The sequence below is a fragment of the Seriola aureovittata genome, chromosome 10 (genome assembly GCF_021018895.1).
Source record: "Seriola aureovittata isolate HTS-2021-v1 ecotype China chromosome 10, ASM2101889v1, whole genome shotgun sequence".
In the NCBI taxonomy this organism is placed as follows: domain Eukaryota; kingdom Metazoa; phylum Chordata; class Actinopteri; order Carangiformes; family Carangidae; genus Seriola; species Seriola aureovittata.
In genome coordinates this window covers 4,869,256-4,896,640 of record NC_079373.1, presented here as the reverse complement: position 1 = coordinate 4,896,640, position 27,385 = coordinate 4,869,256, and the positions used below count along the sequence as shown (strand labels likewise).

At 39.6% G+C, this 27,385-nt stretch overlaps 1 protein-coding gene across 1 annotated transcript; it reads right to left on the bottom strand.

The window, feature by feature from the left end:
• Positions 1 to 5,245: 5,245 nt before the first annotated feature.
• On the bottom strand, positions 5,246 to 6,867 carry c10h11orf96 (chromosome 10 C11orf96 homolog). The gene has a single exon (XM_056388132.1). The coding sequence runs from the start codon at positions 6,499 to 6,501 to the stop codon at positions 6,121 to 6,123; it is 381 nt and encodes a 126-aa protein (XP_056244107.1). The 5' UTR covers positions 6,502 to 6,867; the 3' UTR covers positions 5,246 to 6,120.
• Between the last annotated feature and the right edge of the window lie 20,518 nt (positions 6,868 to 27,385).

Below are 27,385 nucleotides of genomic sequence, written 5' to 3'. Positions count from 1 at the left end.
CTCTCATTCAGAGCAACAGGTCTGGGTCTATTGGATTTTCAGTGTTTCAAAGAAGGGTGCACTGAGTCTGCAGACCACAGAAAATGCTTGTATGGTGTTACAGTTGGATTTTCAGGTTGGTCTATATCAATTAACTGACCAAAACTTTGACTGCATAATTTGAGAATATATTAATACATCTGATATGTTTTTGTTGCTTATAAATGAAATCACAACATTGTACAGTGTCTGATCATGTGTATACTCCACGTGTTTTCATAATAACTAGTACTCATGTTTTCATTATAACCTTGGAAATAGCTACAACCAAAATCCTTGAAAGAGACATTATATCATCTACGTACACAGACCCAGCTTGTCTGTTTCTCAAATAGTTTAGCGGATCACATGGACAGAGTGAATGTAGCATCTTTCTCCCTCTACCCAGGACTGGAGGGCAAACCAGAAAAAGAGTGATTTCAGGAAGGAGAACACTGGGAGAGGAGGTATGTGGGTCACCTTCTGTTTTGCATCCGTAATCACCTCTTTTCTACAGCACCAGGGGGAGATGAAGAGCTTAGAAAAAGCTTTGAAATAGAGAGAGAGATCAAAGAAGCATTCTGAATGTTCTAGACTCTGCCTTCCGAGTCCCACCAGACTCCCCATAAGTCATGAGACCAGGATGTAGGTCAGGGATGCTCTCAGGAGCTTGCAGCTCTTAAGACAACATACACAGTCGTGCACACTTATGGACATAATGCTTTCCTTAGACCCTTACCCTAACCATCATAACTAAATACCCTAACACTAACCCTAACTTGATTCTAACCTCAACCCTAAAAAATCTTAACCCTCATACAGCCCGTCAAAGTTTGTCGACACGAGACAGAATGTCCTCAATTTGAACTAAATCCATCCACACAAACATAGAAAGATATATGCATGCATACACAGACAAGTATCCGTAAAAGCCCCCAAATACTGTTAGTTATGTTCAGGTCACTCAGTGACTAATCTTTGTCAGGGGTCAAAGTTCATGCGTAACATAACTGAAAAAAGAGTTGACCATAGTGAGTATTGCATGGGGAATAACCGAAACAAAGTAAAAAAAGTGACACATCTCAACAACCACTGCATGGATTGGCATGAAAGGTAGTACTCCTCTTGCTCCACAGACAATGAATCCTAATGGCACTAACATTTAGCAAATCCAATACTTAAGTTTATATCAGAACACCCCTGAAAATATTATTTGATCGTAACATTAGCATATTAATGGCCTTAGTTCATTGCATACCGTAATGGACACTAACAAATTACCATTATACACCCATTGCTATAATTGCTACAAATAGATGAATCAAAATGCAATTAGGGCGAGTTTGCGGATGGGAGTTCTGAGACGGAAACAGTGCAAACGCACAATAGCACCAACAAGCTGCTTACCATAATGTTCTGTGGGTGGAATCACTGAGCAGATGCTTTCAACTTGGCAGAGAGGTCACTTGTTCCAAAGCAAATATTGTACCAGATATTATTCATGCTGCATGTATGAGTAGCCTTGCCAACATCTAAATTAATTCTTTTTCACGTCATTGAAGTGGAACAGTCTTCATTCACTGCTATCTTGAAAACCTTTTCTGATCCTTCTGACCATAAAAATGCCCCTACAGACCAGTTGCCTGGATTTTGTTTGTATTACAAACAACTGCAGATGACTGGACCATTTTGGGGACATTTTCTACTTGTTTTTAGTACATTTCTGTGCCAGGAATAATAAGAACAGGGTAAAACTAGATCTCCATTACAAAATAAAATGAAACAATTATTAACTAAAATACTCATAACAAGTTGCTCATGCAAGAACAGGATATTTTTTCACATGAAAGCAAGCGACTTATACAACTGTTTATTTGTTTAGGCTACACTGACATTTTGTACATGCATTAGCTGTCTCTATCTTGAAGCCCGCTTTATCAAAGTGCTCTGTGATTCATTACATAAGACAATTTCCACCCACTGTGTTGTGACCTCAAACAAAGTGTGGGATGGTAAATCCATCGTTGTGAGGAATCTAACTGTTTGTTGTTCACTCACAAAGGTCTTCTAGGTCCCTCTTTTATATGTTATTCTTCAAATAGACCCGTACTTGTGCTCACACACTGCGAGAGGACTAAATCAAATTTAGTAAAACACATTTCTATTATATTTCCCTGTATTTTCTGTCTTGTATGTCCATATTAGAACATTTTATTTTGTCTTTTCTACTTACTGATTATGCAGAGTTCCTCTTTAAGTTTCTTTACTTAAAGTATACTGCAGCACTTTTCACTGTAAATGTGCAGTATTTAATGGCATCACCTGCAAAGTATTTTTTAACAGTTTCTTACTGTATTTTAGATTTACAGTGTATTACTAGAAATACATCTGTAGTTTTTTACTGTATTCTTGTAAATTTACAACACAATACTAGTCACAGGTTTGTCAGAAAGTTCCTGTATATTTGCAGTATGTAATTGTATTTGAATCTACAGTATGTATCTTGTACTTAATGAAATTCAAAGAATGTTATTTTACATACACATTCACAGTCCTGGTGATAAAAACAAACAAAAAGGAAGTCATTAAAAGCAGAACTCTGAAACAAATGATGCATATTTGAAAAGAGGAGCAGGCAGGTATTTTACTTAAAGGGCGGAACATTTTACATTAATTACATTAAAATAAAGCATCAAATGTGCAAAATTCAGTTTGCAATGTAGAAATATTTCTTAATACTGGGAGGACCCACTTGTACATCCTACAGGGTTATGCAGTTTACTTTCGACAAGTTTTAAACTCTTCACAAATAAAAGATAAGGAGGAATGTGTTTGAAATGCTCAGTAGGAAGCATTTGTGTCTGTTTGCTGTTATTGCCATGTCTCATCCTGTCTGGCTTGTCAGAAACCAGCTTACACGCTGTCATTACTGTAGTGCACTTAAAGCAGTCGTGTCAACTTTCAAACATCTTGCCATCCCGCCTACAATGAGGGGCAAAAAAAAAACATAGGCACTTTACAAGATTCTGTATTTCCAGAATCAGCTCACCGTCAGTCAGTCTTCAGCTTTCAGGTGATGTTGCCTGTTAGCCGGACAAACACAGCATCCGTACAGTTTGTTCCATCTGCTACAGGTTCTGTCTAACAGATGATTTTTGTCTGCTGCCAGGTTGTTCACAAACATGCGTCGCAGGGTGGAGTGACCCCTCTTTTTTTTCTCCTCTGCCCCGGATTACTTGCTGATTTTCAGATTTAACAAATGTCTTTTAGGGCTCAATTAGCTCTGGTGTCTAGCACAGATCTTGGAAGGGGCGAATAATTAACCAGAAAAGACCTAATGTGGCAAAACTTTGTTGCCCAGGTACCAGGCTTTAAACTTATGTTGCGCAAGGAGTGTATTGTTAGTCCTCACAGAATCGTCAGACTCTTCACAAATGTAAGAATCAGTCATCATGTCCAAATTTGGGTTGTAATCAGTCTTTACACCCCGCCTTTCCAGTTTTAAGAAAACTAAGCGTCTGTCATGCATTCCAATGAGACTGTGAAACTAATTAGGGAGGAAGTGTCCTCATATGAAAGATTTGGTGGAGAAGAAAATAGATTAATTTCAGTGATGCTCACACTCCCTAATCTCCTCTGCAAGATAAAAACTAGGTTGCTGGAGAAAGAGGGCAGAAAGTGGAGGCATCAATCCATCACCCCTGCTCATGACGACAAATGTGTTTCGCTTATCTTTCTCTCTGTCTCTCACAACTGTCCCAAACTTCTTTAACAAACTCTCTATGACGCAAACACTGCCACACTTACGTTGTACCACATAAAAACAGACAGTAATTCTGTTGTGGAAGTGGGTAAGTGCGACAGCTCTACAAGCACTAGACAAACAATGACTAATATGTGTGTTTGTGGTTTGTGTCACAGATGAGGAGAGAGGTATGGAGTTCTTGCATGTGCTACCAGCTGGTTTTTTTCCGTCCTCCCTATTGGCTGGAAGACAAGAAGTGGCTGTTGTTAAAAAGAAGAAGGGCAGTTGTGCTTTGTTTCATGTCAGATGCAGCAGCACGTTGAGGGTGGTCACAGTGTGCAGGTTTATGATGATCTGCTTTGGTGGTTGTAGCAAATGTCATCTCACATGCACTAAAAGAGAGAGACAGAGAGCATCTATTACTGCAAAAATATTAAAATATCCAACTTCACAGGATTTGGTTTCTCTGAGTGTTTACCTGAAATCTGCTAAATTTTCACTCAGAAAACAGTCAGTCACTGACCTGTTGTTGACCTCCAGAGAGAAGCCTGAGAGAGGAGATGTAAAACTACATTGTGACGTGTAAAATGTGGGACCTTTTTAATAACACGAAAACTATAGAATAAGATCAGCCTTCTATATGAGTGGTCTCCCACTGGTGCTGTCCCTTTCTGTCTCCCAAAAACTGATCTCCAATCTGTATCCCTCTGTGATTACATCTCCTCACAGCACACAGATCACAGTCCAACAACCCCATCATACCTCTGGAGAGAACATCCCTCTCATCTTGCAGATTTACTTAATCAGATTCTATTTTTACGGGGGTCCCATGCAACCTAAACAGGTTCTCGACTAAAGCCCCTGCAGGATTGTCTGGAAGTCATGCATCACGTTTCACTTGTCACACAGTGGATTAAGAAAGGAGGTTATTAGCAACAGGAGGGATGGCTGCGGCGGCTCTCAGCGAGGCACCGGAGGGGCTCTTCTCTCAGCAGGCTTCTGGTTGTTGTGGCTGAGTTGGCTGATGAAACCCGGCATTACTGAAAGTGCGTCACCAGCCCGGCAAACATGCAGCAGACACAGGGTCAAAGTATGAAGTGTTTACATACGGGTCAGACATCAGTTTATCTCAACAATAACACTGGAGATGGACAGCCGGCAAAGGCTAGAGCACACACCACTTCCCTCCATCTCATAACTTCCTCTTTTGTGTAAGCCTGATTTTGTCATAAGCTTTTCTGTTCCGTCATATATCAACATTTTATGATCAATAACGTTTTTCAGATTCACTACCTTTGTGTTGACACTTATTGACCTTTGCACCTCTTGTCATAGTTTACATGTTTTAGTATCTATCTTTTTCACTGTAGCTCACTAATCAATTTATAATGCACAGCTCATTTCCAACTAAAGAAATTGTGTCTACACATCCCAAGTAGAAATTAAACAATTAAAATGAAAGTAGAAAATGATGACTCAAAATATTTGAAAATATTTATTAAAGTACATATCACAAACATTGCAACATATATATTTATAAAGTAAAACAAATATAAAGTATAAAGGTTATGATTTTCTTTGAAAGTCAAGGTAAATTTAGAAGTCAGGTAGAGCAATAAAATCTCATGTCTACAACTCCACTTGGTTATGAACAGAATAGGAGAATAAATAAAGACATTTAGAAAGAATTTTTTTTTGCTCAGGAATTGAAGCAAGAGCAGAGATTTCATTCATCGTGAAGCTGGAAAACAACTCTCGACAAAGCTTTGTCTGCTGCTTCAGTGACAGCCAGGTCACTTTCGATGCACAGTACATTGCTTAGGCATACTATTTACAGTGTGCTAAGTCACAATACTAACATTTTTTAACAGTCCTTTCTATGGCGACTGGTCAAGTAGAAAAATCTGAGTTGAAACAAAAATACCTATACAACTTTAAAATGGAAAAATATCGACCATCTTTTAAGTTTTTCTCATAGACATCTACAGTAGAAAAGGAATACATGTGAAGAGTGGTGTGTTCAACACTGTGTCATCTGCTACCTTCACACTCGTCATATCTATACAGCAGTATAATCATCCTGTGGCATTGGTAGAAATCTTTACAGATATGCATCAAGTGCATCCTTGAACTATATACTGTATATTGATATGTTAGTGTACATTAAATGCAGACTTTTGTATGACAGCAGCAGCTCACACACACACACATACACACGCACACACACACACACACACACACACACAGGCAGGCTGGCAGACAGGCCAGTTTGGTTCAGTTCATTTGGCCTCCATTTGAAGCGGCGTCAAGGCGAAGCAAGGAATATGGGTTCAAGGAGGAGGACACGTCCCAGCACCTCACTGGGTGGAGTCGGAGTCACTGGAGTCCAGGCTGGCCTGTGTGGGTGCTGGGGTGCAGCTGTGATGGGCGCCCGGTGGGCAGTGGAGGGTCTGCGTGCTCCGCCGCAGGTTCTCCAGGGACTGAAGGAAGGAGCGACGTGCCCTCTCCTCCTCCAGCGGCGAGGAACCTTCTTCTTCTACCTCTGCAATCTCAGCAAAGGTGACAGGTTGTGTTTTGAAGCGAGCCTCACGAGGTCGGCGTGAGCGGCTCTTCCCCCTTGCTGGGGCCTTGGGGACAGGCAGCTGCTGGGGGAACTCCTCCATGGCTGAGGCCATAAGGTGAGCCGGCAGGACGTGAAAGCCAGAGGCCTCCATAACCATCTGACGCACAGCAGCCATTTGTAGAAGCCAAGAAGGGTACGAAATTAAATCTACTTCAAATCAAATGTGACACCAGGTGTAGAAACTGCTGGAAGGAGGCAGTCAACTGCTTAGAGACAGTCTCAGACTCGTCTTTCCCTGTTCTCTCTGGTGCCTTGTCCTATTTGAAGAAAAGTCTGTCAGTCTCTCAGGAGCAACAAAGCAAGTGTCTGTCCAAAGTCAAGCCAAACAAACTCCTCCAAGTCCAGGCACACTGAAGATGACCAGTCTTAAAGAAAGAAGTGCTTTGAAGCTGCTCTTCACTCCTCACTGTGAGTGCTTCTGTTTCAGCTCCGCTGAGGTCTCTCTTCGCGCCGGCTGTTTCTCGATGTGTGCATGTGAATCTCTGTCTGCTAATGCCACTAGCAGCTCCAGCACTCTCTTTTATAGCAGCTCACTACCCACTCCCTCTCTCCCTCTCTCTCTCTCCCTCTACTCCCTATGCCTGCCAGGGCCCTCCCACTCCCCTCCTTTCCTCTCAGTCATGGTTCCGGCCTCCAGAGCAGTCAGCCAGTCAGTCACCCCCTCAAAATAAACATATGAGAAGAGAGTATCTGTGTGTGCGTGTATGAATGTATGTGTGTTTGTGTGCTGGGTGTGAGGGCTTTGACGGATTTGTAGTGGGGCAGAGATATGTAGAGACAGAAGCAGAGGAAGACAGTCGAGACAGAAAAGGAGACGGTAACATGAAGCGTGCCGAGACAGAGAGAACGACTGGAAGAGAGAGGAGGGGAAGACAGAGAGGAGAATTAGGGCAGTTCTCCAAATCAAAGTCAAGGTTGAAACTCAACTCGCACTCAAATGCTCTTACATGTTTTATCCCAGAATGCTGGAGAGTCAGCGTTGTGCAAAGTGCTGTTGATATGTCAAGAAATGATTATAGAAAAGCTTACATTTACTTTTCTTTAAGAGAATTGCTGATTAAACTCTGTGGCAAGTTTGGAACCAGCAGGTTGTGACATTTTATTTTCATATTGCATTACATTAAAAAAGATGTTCATTACCTCCACCTAGGAGGTTATGTTTTCAACTGTGTCTGTTTATTTCTCAGCAGGATTATGCAAAATGTACTGAACCTATGGGCACTGAACTTGGTGGAGGGATTGGGGCAGATCAGGATCATTTACAACAAATTCTATTTTTTTTCCTGAAGTCTAGTGTATGGGGATAAACCTCTAGCAAGTTTAAATTGAAAAGGATTGAAAAAAATACATTTCAATATGCAACTAGTGTAGTTACTATATGGTTTTGTTTTCATTATTATAATTTTTTTTACTTTTTCCTTTCTTTCCTCCACTAAACTTTTTGTGCAGCCAAAAATATTGGAGAAAACCTCTCAAAATTGACAAATTGGTTGCAAATTCCACCCGCTACTCAGGCACAAAATACTAAACTGATTGTCCAATAGGTGGTGCGATAATAATGGCCTACAGAGGATTTTTGGTTTGTTAGCTGTGCCTGCCCTTCCGGTTGCCTCACAGTGTGCCACTCTGTTGCTGCATTGGAAGGAGCCTACGAAATGGGAAAGCCTAGTTGTACTGCTGTGATGCAATAGGACTTCAAATGCAGCCTCCAAAGGATGCGGCCCCTGGATTGGGACACATCTGACATCTAAGAAAATATATAGTGAGGCCATTTTTTCAGTAAAGCTTTTTCTTGAGGAAGTAAAAAAGAAAACAGGTTGCCAGTCGTGTTAAAATGTTTCAGCACTGAGGACAGCATGTGGCACCCCTGCACATTGACTGGTGAACGTTTCAGTACCGCTGCTGATAAACAGCCACAGGCAGGTGCACTGTCTCAGTACCATCTCTTTTTACACAGGAATAACATAAACAAAAAAGACATGGCAGTCTACAACACTATACAAAACCTATCCAAATAAATAGTAGACAGTCTACAACACCCCAGGCAGTGACACCAACACATCCTGAGATGTGGTAAACATGGCGTTAAATAACAGATTTATCTATCTACCATTATGAATGATTTCTTCATACATACAAGAAAATATAATAATATGAAGCTATAAGTCACATTCAAAATGTAAACAGTGTTTGAAGTTGTTTCTTCATTTCATTTACTGTGTATTTTGACATGACGGAACAACAGGACCAGTAAAAAGGAAAATTAAAACTGCTCAACCTCAGTGCTATGACTTAAAAATGCAGACGTTTGTGTATTTGGCATCTTTTGCTTATTTGTTTTGTTTTCTTTTGTGTGTTTTTTCTGTCCAGCATTTCTGTTATATTTGATAGACACACAAGAGAGTAACAGAACAACTGTAACAAACAACAAAATGAATTAATTAATCCCTTTTGTCTCCCCTGTAACAAAAGGGATTAATTAATTAATTAATTAATTAATTAATTAATTAATCAATTAATCAATCAATTCATTCATTTATTCATTCATTCATTCATTCATTCATTCATTCAGTCATTGACTAAAACTCTGCTTTTGACTTTGTTGCCTTTGATCCTTTGATCCTTTGATCCTGGAACTGTTTGACATCATCGATGACATCACAGATCATACACATATAGAACCTGTATCTTGGTGAGTTTCATTCTCGTTGCACATTAGACAAGTGAACTGTACTGTTGTTGAAAAGTATTTGGAAAGAATTTTCTGAAAAAATGCCTTCCACAACATTATCTGCAAGTTTTGCGGTAAAGAAACGGGATATACTCCATAGTGACACCACACGCTACCTGATAATGAATTTTAACGGAGAGGGATGTTTTGGTAAAGTTGCACAATGTTTCAACTTAATCACGGCCGAAATGGTGGCAGTCAAAATCCACAAAGAGAGCGAAGATCCGACCATTCGAAGAGAAGTGGCGATGCTAAAGGCAGTCAGGGCTCTAGACCCAGACAAGAAGAATATTGTGCGATTTATGGAGAATTTCAGGTTCAACGAGCTCTCTTGTCTGGCCTTTGAAATGCTGGACAGGAGTGTTTGGGACCTGATGAAAGAGAGGGATTGGGAGCCACTGAGTGTCAGTGAAATTCGGCCCGTGACCCACCAGCTACTGGTCGCTTTTGATGCCCTGAAAAATATCGGAATTATGCACACAGACTTGAAGCCTGACAACATTATGCTTGTCAACCACAAGGATCAGCCATTCAGAATCAAGCTGATCGACTTCGGTCTGGCCCTTCCAGCGAGCAAGGCCAAGGTTGGAATGCTCATGCAGGCCAATGCATACAGGGCTCCAGAAGTGACCTTGGGCCTCCCCTTGTCCGAATGCGTTGACATGTGGGGAGTGGGCTGCGTCATGGCATTCATGTTCTTTGGTCAACACCTCTTCCCTGGCAACTGTCCATATCACTGGATGAAAGTTATGTTGCAGCTGCTGGGTCAACCAGTTGATCACTATCTGACTGTTGGAGAAGACAGCTGGATGTATTTCACCGATGATCTGGACGGAGATTGGAGACTAAGGACTCCAGAGGAGTACGAGGCGGTAACTGCTGTCGAGCCAGAAGTTTATGAGAGGTTTTTGGACTCGGCCTGGAATCTAGAGGATGCAGTGAAGAGATATCAAGCAAGACATGATGATCTGGAGGATGAAGACAGGATGGCATTTTTAGACCTCCTGAATTGGTGCCTATATCCTGATACTGCACACAGGATTACTCCCAGGAGAGCCCTCAAACACCCTTATATGACAATGGTTCACCTGGTTGATAAAGTGGAGACCAGTAACTACGCAGACTTTGCCACCCAGTACATGACTGTTTCCCCCCAGCAACATTTTGAGGGATCATATGATGACTGGGTGTATAAAGAGTCAGCCTTTGTAAAATTATATTGTCATGATTCAAACACCGCTCTCATGATTGACGTACAGACAGAACCATCAAAAGGAAAAGATTCATCAGTTGACAGTTTTTCTGCTCACAATGAAGACTTTGCAGATGACAGCGCTGAAGATTCAGACAGCCATCATTCTCACCACTGTAACTCTCACAAACACTCAAACACTGAGAGCTCTAGTGGATATGAGGCTGATATTGAGTCTTCCATTGAAGACAGTAAAGAACAAGCCACCAGCGACTCAGATGATGGAAAATCAATCAAGCCACACCTGAGTCACGAGGAGGATAATGAGTCAAGCCCCTGTGAAAAAGATGACTTAGAGTATGAGCCTGTGAAATGTTGTTGCGGTCATTCATACATTGGCAACGATGCTGATACCAGGACCTCTAGTCAGCCAGCCACCAATGATGAAGACCCATCTCCCTCAAGCTCCACCGCCAAGCACATTATGGAGCCAAACAAGACACCTGGACTCTCAGCAGCAACTCACCTTCATGATGTCAGAGACACAACCACACCTTTCGAAGAAGAGCCAAGCACCACTGCTCCCTTCAATCACAATACAAACATTGATTGTTTGCCAGTTGCCAGTAACACACCTGATGACAGACCATCATCTGAGGTTGTCCCGTCTGATGAAGCTGCAGTGTCCATCCCTTTAAATGACGGAGCTGCAGCTGCCATCAAACCCAGTGATGCTGACGACATCAAGACTGGCCCTGGTGGAGCCCGCCGGAAGACTGTATTCCAAAGAATTGGCAAATTTTTCCGAAGAGTTAAAAAACGAGTGACTTCCATCTTTAAACGTCGAGATAACTAATCGGCAACCTAAAAAAGAAAAAGGACAGCACGTTGCCAGTTCATTCCAAGTCGTTCTTATAGATGCAAGTCTTGTGAGTTAAAGTTAACCCAGACATTTATAAGAATGACTATTAGACAGCCCTGTAAAATACTTAACCCATTTCACCAAGGCAGTTCAAGGGCCAGTTTGAAGCTGCTGCCTAATCTCTAACCAGTTCTTCATGTTTCTACTGCCAAAGGTCCGGCTCGCAGTCAGGAGAACTGGTTTGAGAGCGGCACAGACACTTGCTCTCTCTCTCTCGCTCTCTCTCTCTTTCTCTCCCCCTCCTCTTTACCCTCTCTCCCTTATTTCTCTCTCTCAACCCAACCGGTCGAGGCAGATGGCTGCCCACCATGAGTCCGGTTCTGTCAGAGGTTTCTTCCCGTCAAAAGGAAGTTTTTCCTCTCCGCTGTCGCCAAGTGCTTGCTCATGGTGGGAACTGTTGGTTTTCTCAGTCTTGGTGATGGGGTGATAACTGATGTGGGCTACGTTCAATAAGAAATAATGAAACATTAATAAAAAATATTGAATATATGATGTATTATTTTCATGTAATTATTTTTATTATATCAATTTTCTTGAGACTTTTGGATATGAAAAATGCTTGCAAACTCATTGAGGAAATAAAACAAAACTATGTTTAAGTTGTAATTCTAAAGGTTTGCAGTGAACAGGAGAAATGTTGCAATAATTTGCAATTTGAATGCAGTCGCAAGATGTAAGTTACATTTACAGTTACAGTTACATTACTTTACAGTCAAAACAAGGAATAAAAGTAATAAATCAAAAACACGAAACTAACTAAGATAAATAATATTACAACTAACATCAGGTAAGAAAAAGCCATACGATAAAAGCGAGTTTAAAGAAGAGTCCTATGTGCTCTTTATCTAATGATGACCATAGATTTTTTTTTCCTGTAAAATATCGTTAACATAGAACAAACAGAAACCAATATTTTATGTACTGCTTACAGTCATTGTTGCGGCCCCAAAGTCACTAGTTTTTATATTTGACTGAACCATTGCTTTGTCTGGGTCAAATAAGTGGTTTACTTGCCCAAATAAATAGAGTCTATACAGCAAAGATTTTCTCTTGCACAAAAAAGAAGCACATTGTGTTCAGTCAAATGAAATATGCAGGCTAACTTCAGTGAGATCCTCCAGCACTCACCCTGATTTGTGTGTGTGTGTGTGTGTGTGTGTGTGTGTGTGTGTGTGTGTGTGTGTGTGTGTATGTGTGTGTGTTGTGTGTGTGTGTGTGTGTGTGTGTGTGTGTGTGTGTGTGTGTGGAGAGAAACATTGCTGGCAGCTCTGCTTACAGTGTTAATACTGTACATATGTAAACATGACCACAGGAGAGACAAAGTGTCGGGAAGTGATTACAGTCCCTGTGCTGGTACAACCAGCTCATCTCTCTCTATCTTGTGTATGTTCAGCGTGACAGCCACATATGCACACAACAATAATCTGAATGCACAATAATCATTACACAAATCCACCTGAGAGAGAGAGGGAATGTGCAACAAAAGGAACGAGGACATTAGTATATTACTTGACATTATTACCATTTAAATTAGTATAATTAATGTAAACAAAGACTATCAACAGGACTCCATCAGCCCCTATGAAGATCACGTTTTTTCCAGCAGAGTTTTCCGGCACTGCAGATGGGAGTGCTGTGTCAAGGGACAGCACTCCCATGAGACATTTGGCATCCACATTCACGAACAACCACAAACCACATATAGTAGGCTGCAATGTTATGGAAGTATCTCAGTGTATCTGTACCAAATGAAGTTTATTAATAAATGATGTTTACTTGCACTTTATTGATAGACTGGGTTGTGATAGTTTTTCACAGTAGCCAAAAACAAACTCAAAGCAAGGGAGGGAGGGAGGGAGGGAGGGAGGGAGGGAGAGGCGAACTGTCTCTTACAAAAGAACAACTAAACAGCAACAAGAGCCGTGAGTAAGAGAGGCAACATTTGTTGTTTTGACTGAAACCACTGGGGATTGTAAAGGCGATGAATCATTTTCACTGTGGCTTATTTGTTTGTGGTACTCATGATATCACACTTAATTTTCCAAAGACATATTGATGAAAAATTATAGCATCGTAATTAATGTTACACAAACTAAATACGGCCCTGATTTTTCCAGTCAAATCTCTAATAGCGTTAATCAAAGGAGTCATTCCAAACTCCTTAATGAAGAGCAGCCAACAGTCCTTCAGTGGCTAGTGCACATCTGTGTGATTCACAAGTTTAAACACACACACACAGTTTGTGGCATGTCCGTGTTCTAAGCTCCAACGGATGTGCAATGTTCTTCTTGAGAAGGCTCAGATTTTAGCAAAGTAAATAGCAAACTTATGTTTCTGCTTTATCAAATGATCTTAGAGAGTATAATTCCTTATGGTGCACAAGTCAGGCATGGTAACCTGGTGATACAGTTAAAGTCTAAGCTTGCATGTCTCTTCCAGACGGCCATGATGATCATGGGGAAAAAAGAACATCACAATCTTCGGTCCTTATACAAGAAACCTGTGCTTAGGGAGGCTCAGAAGGGTCTGAATGACCCACTTGAACCCAGAACCTGAGATACTGTCCTCAGGCTGACAGTTCAGGACACCAAAGTGTTGATTGAACAGGTACAAGAATTCATTCATCCCATCTCCCATACCTGGTATTGGGTTATTATCAAAACCACTGTTTTTTATTCTTAGATTTATATCAGGTTTCATTACTGGAACTAATGTCTTCTATCACATTTCATTATTATACCTGTTTTTATTACTGAAATCACTGTTCCTATCACCCTCTAACATTCAACATGTGACCCTTCGCACGTTTCAGGTTTGTATGTATGATTTATGTACTTGTGGGCATGTGCATTGTGACGCAAGTTTCCACTGTGGGACAATAAAGTCTACCTAACCTATAATAAAGTGTACCTCACCTTAGACATGATAAATGCCACTGAGCCACTTGTGGTTTCATCTTAGTACTATTGAAAAGATATAAACATAATGTATAAAACGGTTGTTTTATTTTGAAAGTTGCTTTGTAAGAAATTTTCAGTTTTGTCATATTTACTATGATTCAGTCGATACAAAAACCTAACTGCAAAAATGTGTTGAAATCTGTTGAAACACCTGATCGTTTAGTTTTGGTCTATCATCAAAGTGTCAATGTGCAATAAGCAAAAGTAGTTGAGTCACTAAATAAATGTGTCTGATCCAGATTTAAACATCATCTGAGTGACATAGCCGCGGGGATACGGGTCAAACGAACTATTTAAGGTCATTTGCATGACTAACAGTTTACCTTAAAATCAACATTTTAGTAGCTGTAGTCATGACATTTCATATACTGTATCTATAAGGTACATTTTGTTTCTCAGCTACATAATGTGAATAATAATCTTGTAGCTGAAGAGAACAGGACAAAAAGATCGTAGGCCATAGAGGATCACACAGGATGCTCAGCCTTATATGTAGTGAAAGTCACAGTAGATGAGGAAACACAAACACTTAGCAGTCCCAGCATCATCGCAGTCAACACGTAACGTCATCGTAACTGTAACCATAATGACTAACCGAAATTTATCAGTGTTGCTGCTGGGGGTGGAGTGGGGGGTGGAGGGTGTGTGTGTGGGGGGGTGTGTGTAGACTGACTGGGTCAGTTACAATCACGCTGCAGCTGACTGTGCCAGGGAAGATTTCTTCCCTCACATATAACACAGATCAGATGTTTTCTGATCTGTTTGGAGACATATTGATTTATGATAGAAAATGGCTTCCTGAGCCACTCGACCAACTTTGATTTTTTACACTCACGTCAGAAATCTCTACCTGTGCCATGAACATATCAAACTCAGCTCAGTCAGAACCTTAAGAAACACAACCTACCAAACTGTGAGGGAAACATGAGACAAGATGAGGTGTTCAATTAATGAAATTTATGCTCAGTCACTTTACAGCCTCTTGTTTGTTGAGGATCACAACTATTGCTGTCACATACAGTAATGTCATGGGTGACATCAAGGACTAACGCACAGAGTGATAGTTCACTGCCACTGGAAAACTCACCACTTCCTCAAACACGTCCGGTAAATGAACTAAGCAAATATTGTTATAACTGATTCCGTGTTCAGTGAAAGAGAAATATTACTGAACATTTTATTTCTATGTACTTCTGTGGTTATTAGTTTGACCACTCTGCTTAATTACTGTGCTATTTTCTGTCACTAAGGAATAAAAATTAGGAATGAAACTTTTGTCGAGTGTTAAGTGCTGACGCATGAATCGACTTTCCACAGCTGTAAAACCATGTCTGATAACATTATAAACTACTATGCAAGTGCGTTGCTGTTTGATAAGGTTTCAAATTCATGGTTTATTACTCAAACCAGCCGTCATTGTCTCCCCAATACCTCAAACAACCCATACAGAAAATGTAATACATGACATATATGACCCTAGATGTCACGAGTGATGTTGCCATATCACCTATAAGGGAAAATATTATTGTCACATATAAACATCCTCTGGATTTATGAAGATATACCTTTATAACAAATGAAATAAAATTTGTATATGTACTTTTATTAAATATATCTATGATTAATTGTTATATGGTATAACATGCTGCAAGCATATATGTCAACAATATACTGTTTATTTAGCTTAATGTCTATCTTCCCATTCTGGGAAAGTGGTCTCAGATTTTTGGGTCATACTGTATATTATCAACATATACTGACAGACTTTTGGGATGGATATATATTTACATAACATATGTCTATGATATAAGCACACATACATAAACATACATATAGGTATTTTATATGTAGATATATTTAAAATATGGAAATTCAATATATGTACATATATCACATATGCCCCCACCAACGCAGCCTCCTCTGTTTTTTTTTTTTTTGAATGAATACAGGCCTGTTTATGGTCTGGACGCCTGGGTCCTCTACAATGGCTTTGTTTTATAATGTCTGTAACATCATGTTGGTAACAGAGAGGGGCCATGTCATAAAACAGAGCTGTGGTATCAACATTGCCTTTGACACTTTAAAGCAAAAGTTCAGCTCAGAAAACAGATTCAATGTAGAAAACACAAAAAACTTATTATTTGAACTTGTTGATTCAAACTGAGGAATCATCTGTATATCAGAGCAATAAAAAATGTGTTTTTCTCAGTATGCATCATGTATCAAGCTTTGAGAAATGAACTTTTCAAATACACATACATGAAAGCAGGTGATGGATAAATCAGTGACACACACCTACAAACTGTATCATAATCCATTACTGCAGTCAGTGTCACAGTTGGCAAGGCAACATAAACACAAACATCAGAAACTTTGGGGCAAACCAGAGTGTCATCCATAGTTACTAATATTAACTTTAAGTATCACCAACAGTGGCATGTATGTCATGCATCGTACGATCAGTTGCGCTGAGGTGACAGGTTTTTTTGCATTTCAAGGGTTGACCTCACAGGCTTTCCTTTGCAGAGTTTTCAGGGGTGACGTTATGGCCTAAAACGGCTGCCCCCGTTTCATCATGCATTCCTTGGATGACACCTCAGGAGGGTTAGACAGACACCAAGTCATCCTGTTTCCTGTCTCATACTCACATGCCAGCACACACACACTTAGCCAGGTTGTAAGTCGTGGATTTGAACTTGCAAATACTCCCTTGCTCTATTTTGAGTCTATCTAAGGTCAGCCACGATCAAGCCAACAAACAGATGCCAGTCAAGTGACTTCACCTGACACTTTCGATCCCCTTTTAACCATATATGTGTGTGTGTGTGTGAGGATGCACACATGCATGTGTATGCTTGATATTTTATTTCCTATCACCACACATTTGATTTTGCGTACGTGCTTTTTGACATGTTTGGAGGGAATGAGGAGTGTATTGAGCTGAAGCTTAGAGGGCCAAAAGCTGTGTGTGTGTGTGTCTGTGTGTGTGTGTGTGTGTGTGTCCTTGGGGATGACTTGTTTTCCTAAAAGATCCTGCCAAGGCTGCATGTGCTGTACACAAGGACATAGTCTGGCAAAAACAATTACAAGAAAACCATTTACACTGCACACTCATCTTTCAGTCACATTGTTTGAATTGGAGCGACTGTCCTAACAAATATCATACAGTAATAATATTACAATAATATAATCATAAAACAGATCATATTAGAAAATGATCTCATTTTACTTTGTTACTTGCTTTAAAGATTAAAGCCAGACCTGTACAGATATTTTACTGTATTCATTCAGAAACTTTCAAATGATTGTGTTGGCATCTGTTCCAAGAAGTAGTCAGATAATTCACTTAAGTTAACACATATATTACACTGTATAAATACTCCATAACAGGTAAACGTCCTGTATTCAACATTTAACTATAAGTAAAACTACTTTAGTAAAGGTATCAGCACCAAAATGTAATAAAATTCCAAAAGTAAAAGTACTCACACAGAATGGACTCTGTTGATGTTATTTTAAAGTTCTTTTCCAGACATGTTTTAAACTATGTAAAATCCTCTGCTATGATTAATATTTTGTTTAACATGGTTTTCTTGGTTCTTGTACTTCTTCATTGAGAAATCTGAGAAATCCCCGCCCACCACCTGCTTGCTCCAGGTGGACAGGTGAAAGAGCAGAGAGCATCAAGATGGTTAGAAACATCAGAGAGACTGAGCCACATGTTTGAGCCTCAGTCAGACCCAGACTCAGATGAGGAGTCTGAGACCAAAACCAGAGACTAGCAGACGGATCAGAACAGTTAGCGCAGTTAGCATCTTTTATTTGTTTATGCTGTTTGTTAGCTTGTAACTGGCAGTGGCTGACACAGAGTTATCGCTTGTGCTAATGCTAACTCTCTCTCTCTGTACTGACAAGGTTTCAGGTTTATTTAGCCCCGCCCCCTCATCTCCACAAGTTGACTGGATTGACGTTTGAAACCCTGGCTGTCTGAATGTGTTTTAATGAGACTGTCATTGGTTCACTGCAGTCCAAGGTGGAAACACTCAGTCATGAAGTTGACTACTTATTTTATTTTTACAACAGCCATATGGACATGTTAACAAGGTTAAAAACTTGATTTTCATCGGAGGGTCTTTAATATTCCTGAGCCATAATTATTGATACTTTAACATGTAAGAAGTGCTTTAGTGTTGTACTTGGTTGAAGTGGAGTGAATATTAATTTCTTTATATACTTTTAGGTAGTTTAAACTATAATAATACATTATATTTCATTAATTGATCTTATATTTTCTAAAGCATCCAAATAAATATACTGGAGTAAAAAGTACAATATTTCCCTCAAATGTATTGGAGTAGAAGTATAAAAGTAGCATAAAATGGAAATATTCACTTGTTACTTAAGAACAGTGCTTGAATAAATGTACATAGTCACTTTAGACCACTAGTTGATCTATGTTTCTTTTTGTATAAAAATTATGTAATTCTTATGAAAATCCCAGTGTGAGCTGCTTTCTGTCACAGCATCTGTTTTTTTTTGGTGATACAACCACAAATGATTTTAAATCTTGCTCATAATGATTTTGGACAGCAAAGAATGAAATTTAAAGGTAAAAAAATCAAAGAAATCTCAGTGGTTTAGCCCTGATATTCATTCATAAAATGCCTGTTGCATGTATATAATGATTCCGCAGGATATACCACAACTACTCCATGACTCATCCTCTTCCACAGGTCATCCTTGGTCCTGCCTTGCTCTTATCTCATCCTGTATCTTATATCCAACAGCTGATGGCATTTCGAGGAGAATACCTCCAGCAGGGAGCATGGACAGAGGCAGCTGAGAAATAATCCCTCACAATCCTCTCCTTGATCACCTACACCACTCTTGTCTCACCAACTGCACGACCACCAACTGCACACACACATACAGGAGCCCACTCTAAAAATGGTTTGAAATAGACTGTCTTTAAATTTCCATTAATTCATGTTTATAATAACAAATAATACAATTACTACATGCAGCCTTACACAAAAGAGATTGCTCGCAGTGATGAGCTCAGAGAATTATTGCCCAACTCTGCAGCTTTTCAGTATTTTGCCTCTCTTAGCTCATTGTTTTGATTTTATGGCACATGAGAATGGTTCAGTCTCACCCCTCTGAGAAACTGACTGTGCAACCTGCCCTGTGAAACATGCTTCAAAAAGGAGCTACCAAAATGAATACATTCTTTATTTTCTTGCAATAGTAATACAAAGATGTAACAATGAATTTGATTGGGATATACTGGTATCTAAAAATGGCCGCACATACAGTGGTCCCTTTCAAAGGTGCATACAACAGCAGATTCCATATGAGACCTTAACTGGGATTTGAGCCAGTATCAGTGATACAATGTGGATATAAATACTGCAGCGCTGGTTACGAAACACTGTTGGAAGCAAGGGCATCAACTGCAATAGGAATTAAATGGAGTCATTGTAATTAACAAGCAGGCTTGGCTTTCACTAGATTGTGTGTGTGTACTGTATGTTTGTGTGTAGTTGGCAGGTAGAGTTACACGGCTAAATGTATGGGATTACTTTGATTGGCATAGACTACACACCAGTAAAGCTGTATGTCACTGTAAGAATTTTCCAATACATGTCAAGCAGTGCAGCTGTAACTTAGGTTACTTGACAAACATTTGAGCGTTTGCCTCCCTGATATAATAAAGCAAATTCATATTTATATGCTACAAAAATGTGGGACAAAAAAATGACAGATAGTGTGACTGAGTCAGGACCAAACAATGAAAGAAATTGTATTCATTGTTAAAGAAGTTGACCAGAATAAAATTATTCGGATGGTGTACAGGAAGACAACTGTTGGCAGAGACATGTACATGAGTATGATGAATTTTTGATGAAGTAATTCTGGTGGTGAAAAGGGGCAGAAACTGTTGCCTGAGTGACTGACTCGTCACTGTCCAGCAGGCATTAAATATTTTAACTTTGTGTTTGCATCTGTTTGCCCAAATGAGAAAAATAGTCGCTAACTATATACTGTATATACAAAATTGATAATAACTCCAACTTCAGGCAATAAATAGACTTTAAGACTTTAATTTGGTTATTTAAATTACATCATATTAAAATATATATTATATTATATTATATTATATTATATTATATTATATTATATTATATTATATTATATTATATTATATTATATTATATTATATTATATTATGTTATGTTATATTATATATTTTTTCTTGTCCTTACTGATGTCACACCGAGGCCACAGGAGACAGACACACAAAAAGTGTGTGTTTATCTGTGAACACTGCTAACAGGGAGAGAAACTGCAGGGGTAGACAGTGTGAGAGAGAAAGTGAAAGAAGCAGAAAGTAAGAGAAAGGTAGAAGTACAGAAACAAAGAACATTAATGGCAATCAACGGTGATTTTCTGTAAATGTGGCATAATCAGTGTTTGAGACACATCTGAAGAAGTTAAACTACTTCTATCTTCAGTGTGTCCTGGATCCATGTACAACTGTTTTGTGTCTTTTTGCTACACTTGAGTAGTCACCCTGGGTGCATGTGCAGTGTCAGGTAGACAGTAAATGACCTGATGTTTACAGTGCAGAGATAGGAACCAAGGAGCAAACGGTCACTATGATCCTGTCCACAAGTAGACCTGCACCAGTCGACACTTTGGCAATACAACGATTATCAGTACCTGTGAAATCTAAATCAAACTTGAGTCAATCAGCCAGGCACCATTATAACACGTTTCTAATCAGGGAACACAAATGCATCAGAGTCAGATACAACACATTGTCCTTCTCACTCGTGAACACACACCCACCCATTCAACTAATGAGCAATTTCATGTTTATAGAGATTATAGATAGGGACAACTCTGGTGAGAGATGGGAGTCGTACGTCAAGTTGATACAGAGCTTTTGTCAGCAACTATCAACACAAATACACAACAACGTGCTTTAGCTACTCTCTCTCATATTGCAGAAGCTAAATACATCCAGTCTATCACTGATTATGCTTCAGATTCAGAATAAAGGAACGCTCTTTTCTAGGGTACCTGATTTTACAGTAAAATCATATAACTTTCTGGCATCAAATTTGTCAAACACTGATAATAAATTGCAAACATATCCCCCACTGCATCCAGAACTTTGTTTATTCATTATTATTTAACTACTAGTGCATACTTGCATGACTTTTATAATAAAAATGTATGATGAAATGGCTTTATGTGGATGCCAGAGAGTGCATAGCAATTCCCCTCTCTGAGTCACCCTTGAAAAGATCAATCTACTACCACTACTAATAATAATAATTATAAGATTTCAGTGGGATTAGTAAAATATTAAATGTACAGTATATATATGCAGCCTGTGCTAAGTCAAACCAATCAAACTTCAAGTTTACATACAAAAAAAAACTATGAAACACATTTACAGAAATTCATATACGTACTGTATAGACTGATATAAACTGTAAGCTGGTCTGAAACATTACTTTCACCTGTTGTGAGTGGAAAATGAGAAAGAGAGAGAGGGAAGACAGGAAAACCCATTATCCAGGTCCACGGGGCCAAGAGGTGAGGTACACACCACAGGCCACATTCCCGGACCAGAAAATCACCCTGTACCCACTGTGATGGGACGCCCCTGTTACCATAGCAACCTAAATGTCAGGGAACTGCAGAGAGGAAGCGAAATCAGTGTTGTTCAGTCACATAACGGCTCAGGTGTTGCATGTCTTCCCTCACACACACACACACACACACTTACAATATCATGCCACAGGTGATTACACAGACTTTATGTGCTGGACTGTTTCTTAATGAACAACAGTCAGACACAGTGACTGCACACAGCATCCCAAAGTCTTGTAGTCGCAGAAAGGTTGCCAGGTTTGGTACATAGACCAAAACCAAAGCTTGCACGTGCTGACTGTATCTGTGCTATAGCTTAAGATGCTGCACACATGTACAGGGTGGACAGTTTGTCAAGAAATAGAGCAGCTACAACTCGTTACTCTCCCTAAAATCATAAATTATTTTCACATATATCTGAATAAGTCAGCTTTAGAGACGCCTGCCCTCTTTGTGTTAAGCTAGGCTAACCACATCTTGACGACAGCTCAGTACTGAACACACAGTCAAATATTCTATGGTATTTTACCTACCATTATCTATGGTAACTTTTCAAGTTTTTACTGCAGCTGTCTTGAGAGCTGTTGATTCAACTAAATGGTTTTTGAGGCCAATTTACTGCTAGTATTTCTACTACATAACATTATATTAAAAGGTAAATGTAATGTTTACCTCTGACAGAGTAAAAAATATTATACTTTATGCTTAACTAAGGTTTTGTTTGTGGCAGACCTGTCACTTGTATTGGTTTACAATAGAGATTTTATATAGTGCCCATTCTCTGTATGCAAAGTTGCTGCAACAGCAACATTATAACAGCGGTATAAGTGACAATTTTCATAGACTTAGATATGATCTTGCCCTTAAGAATAACCGCAAGATAACCTTATTCACTTTAGTCACTTTCAATATCTACAGGGAACATTCAGCTAATTAATGTTATCTGGCTAACTCTGTTAGCATTAGCCTTCTGGCTAAAAACCCACATATATTATAAAATACAGTAGGTTACCTTTATAAAGTGTTAAACAGTCAGGAGGTTCAGTTTGGAAATACATAAGACGGCAGCGGAGGCAATGCTGGTGTAAATCAATAAACATGTCATCTTTCAGAGGTTGGCCTGGTTCCCCTCCCCTCCCTCTCCTGAAACTGAGTCAGTAAAACACCATAGGGACAGCACATTTATTTATAGACTGAGACTTGGAGACTGGAAAGCATTCCCATCCAGGAACACTGTGTCTGTTTATGCTGCACCGCCACATGCGCACTCAGATTATTGATATTTTAAATCCAAAATTATTATTTTTGTTGTTGCTTTTAATTTAGTTTTTAATTTAGAAATAAGGTAGACATGACTGAGATTATATTTACTACATTTAATTGACCTGAAGCAGCTTCTGCCAGATCGATGACGCAACATGTCTCTGTTAAATGTGGTGTTTTGACTACTATTGATTTGAATTGCAATTTGTTTCATCTTCTGGTTGTGATCTTATTCCGATGATAACAGATGACTGGAAAAACAGATTATTACATCCAGATTAAAATGCAAGTCAAACTAGTTTTGTCAGGGGCAGGTGGTTGGTGACGGAGTAAAGATTAAATCCACCCCCACAAACACTCAGGGTTTGATTCCTGGTAGCTGCACCCAGGCATCCCTAAAAACAGTTGGAAGCCCAAATCAAGTTCCCATCCTTGTCTCCGCACTTCTGATTCCTTTAATTTGAAGCTGCTGTTAGTGTTAATGTGAAATATAAACAGAAATAATGACACAATTTAAACATTTCCATGCTGAATCAGCTTGTGAAGTGTTTCCACACGGGTCTTACGATTACAATCACTTGTAATGTTCTCAAGATGCCATTAATGACGCGTCTGTTAACATGAGATTAGCGCCGGCTGCTAAAACTCACACAGGAAAGACGTGCCTTCACAGGGCAGAGGGCGGATATCGAAAACTGTGGGAGAGGCACATTGAGACCAGCTGAGGTCATGTTTTCCATGACTCCAAAATTAGATCAAGACACTGAAATGAAAATATGAAAGATTGACACATGGAATGCTGCAGCTTTTGACCAAAAAGAGGAAAGATTTTGATGGGGTTTTTATGATCAAGTATTTATTTAGTATTGAGTATTTTCACAGTATACTAAATACAAACAGAACGTTGTATTCAGCCCACCTGCCTACCCACCCACCAGACCCGCGTCACTGAATTAAAGTCAGTCATTTTCAACGACCACCAAAGAGGAGAGAGTTTCTTGTCTTCTCTAGCTTGAGATATTGCATAACTTCTTTGATCCAATGAGAATACACAGAGCTGAAGAGGGTCTTTCCATCTGAACAGTGTGAGCCGCTTGGCCGACAAAGTGCAGAAGGCCAACATGTTGCACTTGTGATTGTTTAGATGCACTGCCTGTGGTGCAATACCAAATAAAGAAAAAAGAGTGGATGGATCCACTCACTCCTTAGAAGTGGTGTAGCCTTGGACAGGTTCAGAACATGTGTAACAGTCCTGCATCTGTTGCAGGTAGAATCCTTGTCCACTAATTCTTTTGAGTGCTTTTGACAAATGGATGATCCTACGGATAACTTTTTTGCCAAACTACATTTAAGTCCTCTTTCCATTTTTTCCTAATCTAATGTATTGTATTGTTTGATAAATTTAATCCATCTTCTACAGTACCTTCATCATGTCCCTTGTTCTATCCACAATTCTCATCCTGCAGTTGGCAAACTAATCACATAAATATAAGAAAGAATATTTATCTCACTACCTTTTTATTGCAAGAATAGCATTGTCCACTCATTGTGTTATGTTAAAAAGTACATAGACTTTGCAGAATAGGTTATAATGCAGGTAATATAAAAGCAAATACTATTTTTTATCAGTCCATTAAAACATGGTTATTTCCAAAGGCAGAGAAAGATTTTAATGGAAAAGGACAGGAGGACAGAAACCTATTTGTCTCTCTCAGAGGTCGACCAGAGAGAGGCAGCTGCAATGTGAGCTGACCGACAAAACAACGTGACCAAACTGGATAAAAGAACGTAAAAAAGGTGATAGGAGACAAGGAAGGAGAGATGGAAGATGAAGAGGCGAGGTGCAGGAGGAGGAGGAGGAGGAGGAGGGGGAAGAGGAGGCACAGTAAAGGAGAGTGGAGTGAAGCCATGAAGGCCAAAAGAAGGGAGGGGAAAAGAGCTGAGAGGGGGAAGTGAATCGGTCAGTTCGTTCCCAGAGCAGCTTCCCAGCAAATCACAGCATGACTTCAGACTGCACTTACCACTATATTAAACACACACGCACACAGACGCACACACACGCACACACACACCTACTTGGAGATCTGCATACAGACAAATACACAAAATATCTCAATGACACACTTGTGAACTTGACTCCATGGAAGATGCAGGTCAGTTGATGTTTCCCACAACACAACAACAGTGACCTTGTCTCTGAGGCTGAGATGTTATTGACCCGCAAACATCCTGCCTGCACACGCAGAAGCTCATGGACAGATCTCTTCGAAATGGACACTCTGCTGTTCAGCTTGTTAACAGTCTGTTTATCTTAGGATCCAGCTCTACCAGGAAAGACATGCATTAGCTGCTCTATACAACCACAATTTATTACTGTTTAAACGACTGCTGCTTTCCCAGCTTTTCCAAGACTGACACTAACATGGACTTCAGTGGAGACGTTTGCCAATTGTTCATCTTACTGAGAAATGCATGCAGCAATTTTTGGTATTAGAAATACACTAACATAAACAACGTAAATTTGTTACTAAGGGTAGAAACAGTGATTGTCACAATAAAGCTTCCAATCTAGGTTTAGGTATAATTTTTGCTTTTCCCTGCAGTGCTTTCATTTCTTTTTCCACTGGAACAGTTAAATTACTTAAAGCTCCATATGATCATTTCTTTCATGATCCTAGTTTAGTGTGTTAGCATGTTAATAGTTTCTAATTAGCCAGAAGTGCAACTGAGGGTGATGAGAATGTCATTAGTTATAAACCAAAGAATTGGTTATTGTTCAAACAACTGGTTATTACAAATGATCCTGTGGGGGCACGAATGTCTGAACCAAAGGATCCATGGAATAGTTGTTGAGACATTTCACCAAAAAACAAAAATGCCGACATCTTTGTGATGCCAGAGGAAAGGTCAGGTGATCACCGGCGTCAACAGGATTGTTCCTCTGGGGACCCTTTGTCTGTATAAAAAAATGTCATGACAGTTCACCAAATATTTCAGTCTAGATCAAAGTGTTGAACTGACCGACAGACACACGCTGCAATACACTAATGGTCCACCACAGGTCTGAATAAGCAGTTATTAGGTGTCTCAAATGAAGCTAAATGTTTTTTTCTCTGCATGGCCAGTTTATAGGCTATTTCATCATCAAACAGTGACCATACAGAGCTTTAAAGTGCCAGCTGAAAAAAACACTTTCTTCCACATTTTTTTCTACCAATACAAGATTGTGCCATATTAAAAAAATAGGCTCAACATGCTCAAACAGCTGACACAGACTGTTAACACACGTAATCCGTTTGCTACTTAATTATAAGATTGCATAACATTGTTGCATCTGTCCTTAATATACATGGTTATATATCCTCCACTGGATTAATTTTAATATGCTTGTGGTTCAGTTTCATTGTCTGCTAATATGAGACTGGTGGCTGGAAATGAAGCGGCCACAGTAAACAGCATGGACAGGAACGCCACTGGACTAAGGCCTAATTGGGTGTGATCCATGTAGCGGCTCCAGTGGCTGAAGAGAGAGCTAAAAGGAGTTAGCAACAACCGAAGCTCTGATGCAGCTCCTGTAAACCCCAAATGCTTCCAGCTCTGCACAACAGGTGTCAGGATCTGGAAAAAGCAAACAGGGGCTAGCACAGGAATGACGGGCGGCTTATTAGTTTGATGTGGTGTCACATGCCAAGTCCCTTTCCTGGCAGACTGTAAAATGTCAACAATAACAAGGCAGAGCTGGGAAAGTGCTGCAGTTACAGGAAGACAATGGCTAATTCCGAATGTGTAGTGGGGAATTAAGTTGGCCATGCATTATTTTCTGTTAAATTAAGTCAGACTCAATTCATGCAAGCATTCTGCATTGAGGCATTCTAGAATAATTTAAATTAAACTTAATATCTAAACTTTGAAGTCGCTCAAAATACAATTCTGGGAAGGCGCCTGATCCTGAGTAATTAAATATGCACTTTTGTTTGGTTCACTTCAGTGTACAGCACTGTAGGTCTTTTAGAGATTGTTCATTATTGTTGTTCAGCTGAACAGACTGAACCAAAACAATAAGCTTGAAGATGTAAAACATGCAGCCTCAAGCTGTGAGACCCCGCAGAGTCAATAATTCTCTGCTGGTTCATTGCAACACCTTTTCATATCACAAACTGTATTTGATCCTTCATTATTAAAAGATAAAGATATTAAGGTATTTGATATAAAATAAGTTGCAGAGTACAATAAAAAAAACTGCATTAAATCACTCTGTATTTAGGA